General features: G+C 42.1%; 1 protein-coding gene across 1 annotated transcript in view; it reads left to right on the top strand.

Annotated features, from left to right (window-relative positions):
- LOC120936434 (saxiphilin) overlaps positions 1-7,474 on the top strand; it is a 63,143-nt gene extending 55,669 nt beyond the window's left edge. The window contains exons 17-19 of the mRNA XM_040348753.1: positions 4,217-4,401; positions 4,778-4,976; positions 7,322-7,474. Coding sequence (XP_040204687.1) covers positions 4,217-4,401; positions 4,778-4,976; positions 7,322-7,356 — 419 coding nt within the window. The 3' untranslated portion in view covers positions 7,357-7,474. The remainder of the gene's footprint in view (positions 1-4,216; positions 4,402-4,777; positions 4,977-7,321) is intronic.
- Positions 7,475-14,515: the final 7,041 nt, after the last annotated feature.

The following is a 14,515-nucleotide window of genomic DNA, read 5'->3' as shown; positions in this document are numbered from 1 at the left end:
TCTTGTACATAGGGACAACCATCGGTCACCTCCCCCAGTCAGTGCCCTCCCCCCACAGTAAGAATCACCTAGCAGGGGACATATTTAACCCCTTGATTGCCCCCTAGTGTTAACCCCTTCCCTGCCAGTCACATTTATACAGTAATCAGTGCATTTTTATAGCACTGTTCGCTGTATAAATGTGTGTAGCGCTACCCCCGCAGGAGCCACTGTATAGATTTGGGATCTACTCTCACTAATTTATTCACCCCCTTCAATTGGCTTGAACCCTCCCTTGGCACACCAGACAAATGCAATAGTATTGTGTCCCCTACTTGACTGGGGCCACAATAACACGTATAGAATATGCAATGGCAATACAATGATGTTGTTACCTTCTTCAACTTGCGGCTCCCAAAAGTAAACACACCTCACACAGTCAATATAGTAAAACCAAAAGGGTAACTTTACTTGGCATATAGTAAAGAGGGTAAAGGGGGGGGGGGGGTAAACAACAGGTTAAGCACACATAAATATTGGTATAAGAATGACTCTGCAAGCGTCCCTGCAGTAGTCGGTAAAACAAACCTAAAAGGTTAATACAAATGAGTCCATAAGTAACTGTAAGTAATCTATGCTTGCAAGCTCCCCCTAGTGGGCAGCCCCGTAAAACACGAGTGCATAAAAACCCTGGCCAGGCCTGGCTCAACTAGCTTCAGAATGTTCTTCAAAGATGAAGTCTATGTTGCAAACGATGGTGCACTTTAATTGTAATCCAAAGAAAGGGAATTAAACTCACAAAGGTGTATGATGAACACAAATGCTTGTGGACCGATATCCCGTCAGCGTCAGTCAACTCTGCTAGCGTAACTCTCAGTTGTTAGGCCTCTCTGCTAAATCAGAGAACAACATGTGGCTCCGGTTTATGGAGTACTATTAGTTTATAGGCTGGGGTAGTATTGAAACTTGGGCAAGTGCCCTCTCACCCGAACAGGCTCAGTCCGCATGAGTCCCCCACGAAAAACGCGCCAATCAGTCAACGCTCTGCAACACACGGTCTCCGGTATTCGGCTCTCCACTGCTACGATCGTCAGCTGGTGAGCTTCTCCGGTCTCTTGGAAGCACGAGCTGGAGGCACTCGGTCTTGTCTCTCTCCGGATGGCCGGTCTCCAGATGGATCTCCTCTCAGGCTTCAGGCCTAACTGCTTAGCTGTGATGCTCTCTTCCCTGCTCTGCAGAGGGAAGAACGCAGACCCCAAGAGAGAGAATTCAGCTCCACCCTGCCTTTAAGTAACCTCCCCCATAAGGCGGAGGTGTCATGTGCTCCAGGAAGACAAGGCATTTTGGGAAGTGTAGTCTGTTCCTAATAATTGTCAATGGAGTCCGTTTCTCCTGGTACCTCTAGTCCCACAATGCATTGCTTTTCAAGAAAACAAACACATATGTACAATGTAACTGGAGCTCCGGTGGGGATTCAGGTCTACATCGTTATCAATAGTCCTTGATGACTTGACCCTGCTACATGTGAATGGTCCCAAAAATGTGTGAAAACAAGTGACCGATGTGTCTGGCGTAATATCGCAGTCGTGACAAAAATCGCAGATCGCCGCCATTACTAGTGAAAAAAATAAAAGTAATAATTCTATACCCTATTTTGTAGGCGTTATAACATTTGTGCAAACCAATCACTGTACGCTTATTGTGATTTTTTTACCAAAAATATGTAGAAGAATACGTATCGGACTAAACTGAAAAAAAATAAAAAGTTGTTTTTTTAATTGGATATTTATTATAGCAAAAAGTAAAAAATATTGTGTTTTTTTCAAAATAGTCGCTCTATTTTTGTTTATAGCGCAAAAAATAAAAACCGCACAGGTGATCAAATACCACCAAAAGAAAGCTCTATTTGTGGGGAGCCACGTCTCACGACCGCGCAATTGTAATTCAAAGCGTGACAGTGCCAAAAGCTGAAATTTCGCCTGGGCAGGAAGGGGGTATATTTGCCCAGTAAGTGATTAAGTAGTATAAATCCTAAGCCCAAACATGAGTGATGAAAATATTGCCTCTTTTTCTTTAACCACTTAATCACCGCCTGCAGTTGAAATACGGCTGCAAAGCGGTTGCTTAACCCTGGGAGGACGTCCATGGACGTCCTCCCAGAATCGAATGTCCGTGACCGCACTCGAATGTCCGTGACCGCTGGGTCCTCCGGACCCGGCGCATCACGGATCACGGTAAATCGCCGCTGATAGCGGCGGTTTACCACGTGATCGCTGCGTCCAATGACGGAGCGATCACTTGTAAACAAACCGGCGTCATGTGATGACGCTGGTTCCTCCCTCCCCTCTCTGTACCGAACGGTACAGTGTGAGAGGAGAGGGGGGGAGAGAGCAGATGCAGCACGAGTGCTGTGGGCTGGATCTGTGACACATGCCAGCCATCCATCCCTGCTCAGCCATCCCTGCCCCATACTGTGCAATACACAATACCAATACTGTGCAATACTCTGCAATACCCCACACTACTCTGCAATACCCCACACTACTCTGCAATACCCCACACTACTCTGCAATACCCCACACTACTCTGCAATACCCCACAATACCCTGCAACGTTGCCTATGGGGATTTTTAAGTAGCGAAGTTTGGCGCCATTCCACAAGCGTGTGCAATTTTGAAGGGTGACATGTTGAGTATCTATTTATTCGGCGTAACTTCATCTTTCACATTTATGCAAAAGAATGAAGAAAAAATACTAAATTTGCTAAATTTTATAACAGAAACAACGAAAAATTCATTTTTTTTACAGAATTTTTAGTCTTTTTTCTCTTATAGCGCAAAAAATAAAAAACCCAACAGTGATTAAATACCACCAAAAGAAAGCTCTATTTGTGTGAAAAAAAGGACGAAAATTTCATTTGGGTACAGTGTTGTATGACTGAGTAATTGTCATTGAAATTGTGAGAGCACCTAAAGCTGAAAATTGGTCTGGTTATTAAGGGGGTTTACGTGCCCAGTGATCAAGTGGTTAAGGAAAAATCCTTAAAATAAAACACTGGGTTAGAATGTTTCAGTATGTAGATTCACTAAGGGGCTTCTTATACCTCACAGGGACCCTAGGGATATAATCACCTCGCTAGAGGTTTTAGCTCTGTCCCATTAAATTAATAATTATACATACAGAGCAATAAGTCTTCTAAGGATGGGCCAATGGGAGGAGCTAAGACCTTAGATATAGAGATTTGTTTACTGCAGTACTTAAACCTCTAAGGCCCCGTACACACGAGAGGATCCATCCGCTGGAATTGATCCGCGGACCGGCTCCAGCTGATAGATCCCCTGGTGTGTACAATCCAGCGGATCTGTTTCCGCAGATTTTTATCCCCTGGGATGGATTTCAAGCGGATAAAAATTTGAAGACATGCTTTCAAATCTATCCGCTTGAATCCATCCCAACGGATTGATCCGCTGGTCTGTACAGACTCGCCGGATCAATCCGTCCTAATGAATCCCCCCCATGCGTCGTAATGATTCGACGCATGCGTGGAATTCCTTATATGACAGCGTCGCGCACGTCGTCGCGACATCATCGCGGCGACGGCGCGACACGTCATCGCGATGGGATTTTGGCGCGGATTTCGATCCGATGGTGAGTACACTCCATCGGATCAAAATCCTGGCAAATCCTCGAGAGGATTTATCCGCGAAAACGGTGCGGTAGACCGTATCCGCGGATAAATCCTCTCGTGTGTACGGGGCCTAAGAAGCTGTTGGATAAAGCATTCTGATGGCACCTGCCTAAAATGATATGTAATTTATGTGGACTTTCTATGGTGGGGGGGGCATGGGCAAATGCTTGTGCCCCCTTGCTGCATGCTTGGATTAGGGATTGGTATGACTAGAAAAGAAAAACATTTGCCAGTAACTTACATCTCTCAGCTGGCTTCTTTTCTTTTTAAAGGAATTGGGCATTTTGAATGTTTCACTTCAAACATGACTACAATCCCCCTAAAACGGTATTTTAACGTTTTAATATTTTAACATTTTTTCTTCCATTGCTACATGTCTCCTGCATGCAATTTGTTTGATAATCCTTTGCCTTTTAGCCATGGAAATGGTCAACATTGATTTTAAGGATTTGGCTCCTATTGAATTAAATGGGATTTGAATTCAAATTCAGAACCTGTGAGCTGTTTGGCTTTAAGTGCTTGACTAAAGAAAGGAATTGTACCTTGCAGGTAAAAATCCAGCAGAGTGGGCAAAAAAATTGAAATCAGAAGATTTTGAACTATTATGTTTGGATGGCTCACGTTCCCCTGTCAGTAATTACAAGAGCTGCAAACTTTCAGGCATCCCACCTCCTGCCATTGTCACCCGGGAGCAGAGCGTCACTGATGTTGTAAGAATTGTTACTAATCAACAGGTAAATCGTTTTTTACTGCTTTTCATTAGAATGAACATAACTTGCAGGGGATCTGATCAGTTTATATGATACCCTTACCGCAATTAGCTACTCGCCATGGGCTTGCATCCTTGACAGTACTAATACTAGCAGTAAGGAAATGCTGTAGAACCATGTCCCCCACTCTTCTCAAGAGGATGGTGAAAAGAGTAATTGTGGTATTGTGATCACTCAAATAAGACAATTTTTCAGTTAGGGGACAGGTGTTTTTTCTTTTTTAGACTACTGATGGGATAGGCTAGTTGAGTTTAGTTTACGTCACATTTCATATGCTATATGCATGTTAACTTGGTTAGTTGGTTAGTTGGTTCACTTGCACTGTTATGTATTTTTTCAGTCACTGTATGGACGGAAGGGATTTGAAAAAGATATATTCCAGTTGTTTTCTTCAAATAAAGGCAAGAACCTTCTCTTCAATGACAACACTCAGTGCCTAATTGAATTTGATAGACAACCAAAAGACATTATGGAGGATTACTTTGGGAAATCCTACTACACTACAGTGTATGGTGCGAGCAGATCTGCAATGTCATCAGGTATTTTTTGTTTTTTAACTCTCACCAAAAATGAACTGTTTTCTTTGTAATTATAATTTTGTAAGTTTAGATGCCGCTTACCAGATCCGGTGGACCTCCATTACGGAGGTCTTATGGGCTCATAAAAACCAGGGGTCACTCAGAGGGATCCTCGTTGGCTAAGCACTGGTGTACTAGCGTATCTGTCTTCCTTCAAGCTTCCCAGGGCTGTGATGGATCCTATTCCAGGCAATCTCAGCTTCCAATGGAATGGCGTGGTGTACGGGTATGTTAGAGGAAGAGCAAAAAACGCTTGATGATTTGGGTAATCCAAAAAAAACCTTCATTGATAAAGCAGGTTTACTGACATCAAGTTAAAAGCTTATTTCAGCAGAACAGTTTTAAAAAACAGGATAAGAACTTCCAGCAGCGGCTCTGGCCGATCAGCTGGGGCGTGGTGACGTCGGGTAATTATTGCTCCGCCCGACGCTGCATTTCCCCTCAACAGACATCAACAGGGATAGGAGGCAATCCCCTGTTGATGCCTGTTGAGGAGAAACGCAGCGTCGGGCGGAGCAATAATTACCTGACGTCACCACGCCCCAGCTGGTGGGCCGGAGCCGCTGCTGGAAGTTCTTATCCTGTTTTTTTAAAACTGTTCTGCTGAAATAAGCTTTTAACTTGATGTCAGTAAACCTGCTTTATCAATAAAGTTTTTTTTTGGATTACCCAAATCATACTGCACCATGAAGCGTTTTTTGCTCTTCCTCTAACATACCCATACACCACGCCATTCCATTGGAAGCTGAGATTGCCTGGAATAGGATCCATCACAGCCCTGGGAAGCTTGAAGGAAGACAGATACGCTAGTACACCAGTGCTTAGCCAACGAGGATCCCTCTGAGTGACTCCTGGTTTTTATGAGCCCATAAGACCCCCGTAATAGAGGTCCACCGGATCTGGTAAGCGGCATCTCTGTCTGAATATATATCAACGGCTGAATCATATGGATGATATTGTTGGATGAATTTTTATCTTGTGATTACACCTAACCAACATCATCTGCAGTGGACACTTTCCCTGTATAATATCACTTGCACTGTTCACCTGTGGGATGTACTAAATGTTACATCTATTTGTATACATTTTTTGACTTCATAACAGGACACTTTGTTTGTTTTGTTTTTTATGTTGGTTGCGCATTTTTTACCCATTTTTTTACATGTTTGTATAGCTGTGTATTCCAGCTTTTTTGTATTTTTGCACCAGTCATTTTTTGTTTGAAACACTACCTTTTTTCCTCTCGTTAGGTTGGGGTATATATGGGTTTTTTGGTTAACTTATTTAGACCTCACTTTTATATTTATTTTTATGTTTACTTGTTAGCACAGGTCGCACTGATCACTGTTTGGGGGGGAAGCTTTACGCTAAAATGACTATTGTCATCATATTATGGAATACTTTTTTTTGTGCATGAAGTTGTTTTGCAGTATGGTATGAAAATAAAATTTGTGATATTACAGAATTGCCCATTTATGAAAAGTCTAATGCCACGTACACATGATCGGTTTGTCTGATGAAAACGGTCTGATGGACCGTTTTCATCAGACTAACCGATCGTGTGTGGGCCCCATCGGTTTTTTATCCATCGGTTAAAAAACTAGGAACTTGTTTTAAAATTATCTGATGGTTAACTAACCGATAGAAAAAAACAATCGTCTGTGGGCGCGACCATCGGTTAAAAATCCACGCATGCTCAGAATCAAGTCGACGCATGCTTGGAAGCATTGAACTTAATTTTTCTCAGCACGTCGTTGTGTTTTACGTCACTGTGTTCTGACACGATCGTTTTTTTAACCGATGGTGTGTAGGCAAGACTGATCATCAGTCAGCTTCATCGAATATCTTATGAAAAAATAAATCAGTCCGTTTTCATCGGATGGACCGATCATGTGTACAGGGCATAACACTAAAATAATATACTGAACAAGTGAACAATGAGATACAGTATATTTTCAGCAGGATCTGCTGTAACACCAAGAAATGTAAAAAAAATGTAAACATGTTTAATAGTCTGTAAAGGCTCTTTTTCATGCAGGACGTGGTAGAGCCAGTAGTATTATTAGTCATCTGAACGTGTCATCTACCAATTAATATCTGACTAGCCAATATATTACTAAAAACGTATGTTACTGCATGCGTTGCATATGTAGTCACTCATATATTGAATATTAAGCACATCGCTAAGCTTAGGTATTAATACATGATTATTATTCATGGAAACTAGACATACTATTGTCTTTCAGCTTATATTCTATCGTTGTTGGATTTTAAGAATTTCATCACTGTTTTTTTTTCTTTCACAGAACTGATATCTGCCTGCACAGTTAAACACTGTTAAGAAGATCTAGCAAACATTTGTGCTATAACTTTCTGCCAGGTTGCTACATTGACTTTCATTTTAAACCATATATCACTTCTGTTTTCTTTTTAAATAAATATTTAGCCTACCATGCAAATTGCATTTGTGGTGTTTGTGATGTACCAATAAATTGTACTGTGATAAAGTCATACCTTTCCACCACATTAGATGCAGAAACAATCAAATGTATACATCAAAGTAAAACTGTTGGGGTAATAATGTGATAAAATGGCATCACGGGTCTCCTATATACTCCTGCTCCAGTACAGTTTGTTAAGTTTTCATACTCTACTAGACCACTAAATATATTAAATAAAATCTCCCCGTATAGCCGGTCCAACACACGCCCGAAAACCACACGCCCGAAAAAACGCACACCCAAAAAATATACCGGCCTCCAAACCTCCCCTTATAGCCGGTCCAACACACGCCCGAAAACACACGTCCTAAAAAACGCACACACGAAAAAACACCAGCCTCCAAACCTCCCCTTATAGCCGGTCCAACACACGCCCGAAAAACGCACGCCTGAAAACGCACACCGAAAAAAACGGCCTCCAAACCTTCCCTTATAGCCGGTCCAACACACACCTGAAAAAACGCACACACGAAAAAAACACCGGCCTCCAAACCTCCCCTTATAGATGGTCCAACAAATGCCTAAGAAAATGAACGCCCAAAAAAAAAACACCGGCCTCCAAACCTTCACTTACAGCCGGTCCAACACACACCCGAAAAACCGCACGCCCGAAAAAAACACTGACCTCCAAACCTCCCCTTGTAGCCGGTCCAACACACATCCGAAAACCGCACGCCTGAAAAAACACACTATCCCCTTATAGCCGGTCCAACACACGCCTGAAAAGTGCACACCCCGAAAAACGCACACCCAAAAAAACACAGGTCTCCAAACCTCCCCTTATAGCTGGTCCAACACACGCCTAAAAACATGCACGCCGAAAAAACGCACACCCGAAAAAAACACCAGCCTCCAAACCTCCCCTTATAGCCGGTCCAACACACGCCCAAAAACCGCAACGCCCGAAAAAACGCACACCCGAACAAAGACCGGCCTCCAAACCTCCCCTTATAGCCAGTCCAACACACGCCTTAAAACCGCACGCCCAAAAAAATGCACACCCGATAAAAACATCAGCCTCCAAACCTCCACTTATAGCCGGTCCAGCACATGCTTGGAAAAACGCACGCACGCCCGAAAAAAACACTGGCCTCCAAACCTTCCCTTTTAACTGATCCAACACACGTCCAAAAAACGTACGCCCGAAAAAGCACACACCGAAACAAAAAACGGCCTCCAAACCTCCACTTATAGCCGGTCCAACACATGCTCGAAAACCACAAGCCCAAAAAGACATCGGCCTCCAAACCTCCCCTTATAGCTGGTCCAACACACACCCGAAAAAGGCACGCTTAGAAAAAACGCACACCGAAACAAAAAACGGCCTCCAAACCTTCCCTTTTAGCCGATCCAACACACGTCCGAAAACCGCAGGCCCGAAAAAACACACACCCGAAAATAACCCCCGGCCTCCTATTCTCCCCTTATAGCCGGTCCAACACACGCCTAAAAAACATACGCCCGAAAAAACACACACCCGAAAAAGCACCAGCCTCCAAACCTCCCCTTATAGCCTGAAAAAAGCACGCCTAGAAAAAACGCACACCGAAACAAAAAACGGCCTCCAAACCTTCCCTTTTAGCCGGTCCAACACACGCCTAAAAAACGTACGCCCGAAAAAACACACACCCAAAAAAGCACCAGCCTCCAAACCTCCCCTTATAGCCGGTCCTACACGCCTGAAAAATGCACGCCCCGAAAAAAAACACCAGCCTCCACACCTCCCCTTATAGCCAGTCCAACACACTTCCGAAAACCGTAACGCCTGAAAAAAGCGCCAGCCTCCAAACCTCCCCTTATAGCCTGAAAAAAGCACGCCTAGAAAAAACGCACACCGAAACAAATACTGGCCTCCAAACCTCCCCTTATAGCCGGTCCAACACATGCCTTAAAACCGCACGCCCAAAAAAAACACACACGATAAAAACATCAGCCTACAAACCTCCCCTTACAGCCGGTCCAACACACACCCAAAAACCACATGCTCGAAAAACACACACCTGAAAAAATTACCGCCCTCCAAACCTCCCCTTATAGCCAGTCCAATACACGCCTGAAAAACACCGGCCCAAAAAAAACGCACGCCCAAGAAAAAAAACACCGGCCTCTAAACCTCCCCTTATAGTCGGTCCAACACAGGTCCGAAAACGCATGTCCAAAAAAACGCACACACAAAAAAACACTGGCCTCCAAACCTCCCCTTATAGTCGGTCCAACACATGCCTGAAAAAACACATGCACGAAAAAAACACCGGCCTCCAAACCTTCCCTTTTAGCCGATCCAAAACACGTCCGAAAAATCGGCCTCGAAACCTCCCCTTATCGCTGGTCCAACGCACGCCCGAAAATGTACGTCCGAAAAACCGCATGCCCAAAAAAACACCGGCCTCCAAACCTCCACTTACAGCCGGTTCAACACACACCCGAAAACCGCACCCCCGAAAAAAACACCAGCCTCCAAACCTCCCCTTATAGCCGGTCCAACACACGCCTGAAAAACACAACGCCCGAAAAAACTTACACCCGAACAAAGACCGGCCTCCAAACTTGCACTTACAGTAAATGCGCTTAGGTGCAAATAAACAGAACACGTGCACTTACAGTAAATGCTTTGACGCGCTATTAAAGAGCAAACTTGCACTTACAGTAAATGTGCTTAGGTGCGATTAAACAGGACACGTGCACTTACAGTAAATGCTTTGACGTGCTATTAAAGAGCAAACTTTTTTTTTCAATCAAGTTTAAGTTTATTTTGAAAATGTATACGGTACAGAAGAATTTACACAAGAATGTCATCACATTGCATTACAGGAAGATATATTCAAGTATTATATTTTCCCTAACAACACTATGGTCCCAATCAAGGAAACACTCTATAGTCAGAAATAAATAAAATAGAAAGAGAAAAAAAAAAGACCAAGCTTTGACAATCCGAACTAATGGATAATAGGTAATTACCCGTATTGTCCTATATGCAATGTACCCCTAAGTGGTATTCAAGTTCATCGTAAACATTAATACGTGTTAACCCATAACCTGTGTTATTCAATTCCAGAAATGGAATTTATTCCCAAGCAACCATCCTACGATCCCTATAACTTAGTAAGTCCGAATTGTTTCAAGGGAAGCAGAGCTTCACCCCCTTCTATTTTACCTTCCTGTTTTTAAAGCATTCACACTTGGTGAACTAGAAGGGGTAAAATGTGAAAATAAAGATTGAGAAGACTAAGAGAATTTTTTGAAAACTGTTAGTTCCGGATCAATGTATGAAGATTGTGATACCCTAAAATATTATCAAACAATCAAATTAATAAAACAACTGAGGAATTGACTCCATCTCCAAGATTTACCTCTCGGATCCTAAGAACCTAAAAACTACCATGTCCAGAAATTTCAATATACTTATATTGACAAGAGATTCTATCGAAAAGGACAAAGTTAAAATATATATGAATAGAGAGTAATAAATTCACAAATAACACAATCACGTATTAAATGCACCTTGTGATAGCATACAAAATAAAAATAAAGTAAAGAACTCGGACCAAAAGAAAAAAAAATAGTGGGAAAGAAAAGGGAAAAGTAGGTGGGAAATGTAGATTAGAGAGAGAGAAGAGTAGATAGCCTACCTGCCAAATGTATATGGCAATATGCGGTGAATCGCCTTATTAAATTTATATGTTATTTAAGATACCCAAGTACTTCAACCATGGTCCCCATACTTCATTAAACTGGTCATCTGAATCTAACAGTAAGCCCATTCTTTTCTACTGCTCCATTATCCAAGTCACTTTTCTCTTCATATATAATACCGAAACTGACGTTTTTTTCCAAGCAGCTGCTATGGAAATCCTGGCTCCTACGAGGATAAATAATATCAGTTTCCTGGTAGACTTTAGAGCTTGCGGAACAAAACCATTCAATAAAGCTATCGTTGGAGATTGATGTATATTACAATCAGTTACATGTCTGATAATATGAAAAACCGTATTCCAGAATTTACGTATTTTCAGGCATTCCCACCATATATGAATCATAGAACCAACCCCTTGACATCCTCTAAAGCATAGAGGTGACAGAGAAGGGTAAATAGTGGCTAATCTCAAGGGTATTAAGTACCATCTAGTAAAGATCTTCAGATTAGCTTCTATAAGTGAAACATTGGTAATCCCTTTTATAGATCTTTCAAAATTAGAGTACCAGTCTTTTAAATCCCATTCGGTCTGAAGATCTCTCTCCCAGCTATCATATGAGGTAATTTCTGATCATTAGCAGCAAGTGATCTATATATAATAGAAATTCCTCCCCTCCTACCCAAGGCTTGGTCACATTTCATTTCATAAGCTGTCATATAGCCCGATACGGTCTCATCTAACCAAAGCTTTTGAGTAAAATCATAAATTCGAGAGAACCTTGGTTTTTCAGAGAGAGGAAGGCCCAGATTATCCATAAAGTATTTTTCGGAAAGGGGACCCGAATGTGAGAAGAAACGTCCAATGCGGTACACCCCCCTGTCAAGCCACCATTTAAAGGATTCCCCTTTAACTGTAGAGGTAAAGTCAGGGTCCCTGAATATATTGGCTAAAGGATGACCCTTGGAGATCAGAGAAGGATCTTTTTTAAGCGAATCCCATAGCACCATGGCTTGAGAGAGAGTCGGTGACATAATAGGAGGTCTACTTTTGGGAGTGACCCATAACAAATCCTCCAACGTGTAAGAGGGAGTAGCCTGTTCTTCCAAACATACCCAATCAGGTCGATCCCCTCTGACGTATACATCCGAAAGTTGAGCTAATCTAGCAGCCTTGTAATACCACAGTAAGTTCGGAAGGCCAAAACCACCCTGTTCAGGTAGATTAAAAAGAGAGCGCAAAGAAACACGTGGGTTCTTCTTATTCCAAACAAATTTGGTAAGTTTACTTTGGAAGGTTTTCAAATGGTTTGTCTTTATCGGTATTGGGAGTGAACGAAACAGGTATAAAATCCTGGGTAAGAGAGTCATTTTAATGGAATTTATTCTACCTATCCATCCTATGTTATGTGAACTCCATTCTACCAGAACAGATTCAAGTTTTTTATACATAGGAGGGTAATTGGCCTGATAAAGATCTTCGAATCTCTAGGTCAGATTAATGCCCAAATATTTAATGGATGATGCATTCCAGCAAAAAGTATAACTTTTCCGAATGAGGGAAACCATAGAGTCAGAGAGCGATACGTTAAGGGCCCTGGATTTAACAATATTGACCTTAAGGCCTGAAATTTCAGAAAAATCATCCAATAGAGAATATATAGCAGGTAAAGAAGTTATTGGGGAGGTAATAAATAGCAGAAGATCATCCGCAAATAATGCACATTTGTGTTCCTTCCGGGTACATTTAACCCCTTTGATGTTCGGGTCGTTCCTGATTGCTATAGCTAAAGATTCAATTACAACAGCGAACAACAGAGGAGACAAGGGACAACCCTGACGAGTACCCCTTTTAATTTTGATGGTCTCCGAATATATTCCCTGTAGTCTGATCCTGACCTCAGGTGAAGAATAAAGAGCAGTTAAGAAACCCAAAGTCCTGGGACCAAAACCCCACCTCCGCAAGATTGAAAATATATATGGCCAGGATACCGAATCAAAGGCCTTCTGGAGGTCTATCGACAGAAGCATACCCTCCTGTCTATTGTTTCCAGCCCAACCAGATTGCAATATTGAAATCAAGTCGACCGCCCTCCTGATCTGGTCTGGAGCTTGTCTATTAGGAATAAAACCCACCTGATCTTTATGTATATATTGACCTATGAAGGTCGACAGTCTATTAGCCATTATTTTAGTCAATATTTTTAGGTCATTGTTAATCAAGGATATCGGTCTATAATTCTCAACTAAGTTGGAATCTTTGTCAGGTTTAGGGATTACAGATATGTATGCCATATTAAGTTCACTGCCAATCGGATTACCTTCGGACAAACCATTGAAAAACTTTGCAAGATAGGGTGCCAAAAGAATTGAAAACTTCTTGTAATAAGGAGACGAGAAGCCATCTGGGCCGGGTGCCTTATTCGTCTTCAACCCCGTAATAACCCCTATAACCTCCTCTACTGATACGTGAGCCTCCATTTCACTACTGTGTAAATCCGATAGTCTTGGTAGGTCCAAGCCTTCAAGGAATCCAGAAACTCTATTAGAATCACAGCCGCCATCAAAATGATAAAGCTTTAAATAAAAGTCTTGAAAGGTTTTCATCACCCTTTGAGGATTTAGAATAAGAGAACCGTCATTCTGTTTAATCTTGGGAATGGTCCTAGATCTAAACCTTGGCGAAAGTTTATTGGCCAACATCGGACCAATTCTATCCCTTAATCGATAAAATTTTGTCCCTGACCACTTAATAGCTTCATCCGCTTTAACCGTAAGTGCTAGGTTTAGAGCAGTTCTAGCTGCGTCCAAAATGGAAGTAGGAAATCCTATAGGATCCGTTTTATGTTGCGAAATTCAATCATTAAATTCACGTTCAAGTTTTTCTATTTCCATTCTTTTTAATCTTTTTTGTCTGGCTACTATCCGTATTAGTTTGCCCCTGATCGTCACCTTGTGAGCTGCCCACAAGATTTCTGATGAGATCTCGCCAGTATCATTAACCCCAAAATAATCTTTTATGGCCTGTTCAACTTCTATAACTATATTGGGGTCATTTAAAAGTGATTGGTTAAGGGTCCAATGAGAAACCTTCTGGTTAGCGTTTACCCTTTTCAATGTCAACATGACTATGGAATGATCCGACCACGGAACATCTATGATAGACGATTGTAGAGCACAGGGGATATGATGAGTAGATAGTAATATATGATCTATGCGCGAAAACGATTGATGAGGACTAGAGTAGTGTGTATAATCTTTTGTCGTCGGGTTCAATTCCCTCCAGATATCTGACAATCCGGATTGGTGAATCAGACGTGCTATTTGTGTGCTGGCCCTGGTTGGTCTGATCAATTTAGTTGACGGTC

Source organism: Rana temporaria, chromosome 4 (genome assembly GCF_905171775.1).
Source record: "Rana temporaria chromosome 4, aRanTem1.1, whole genome shotgun sequence".
Classification (NCBI taxonomy): Eukaryota; Metazoa; Chordata; class Amphibia; order Anura; family Ranidae; genus Rana; species Rana temporaria.
This window is presented reverse-complemented; position numbering and strand designations above follow the sequence as displayed.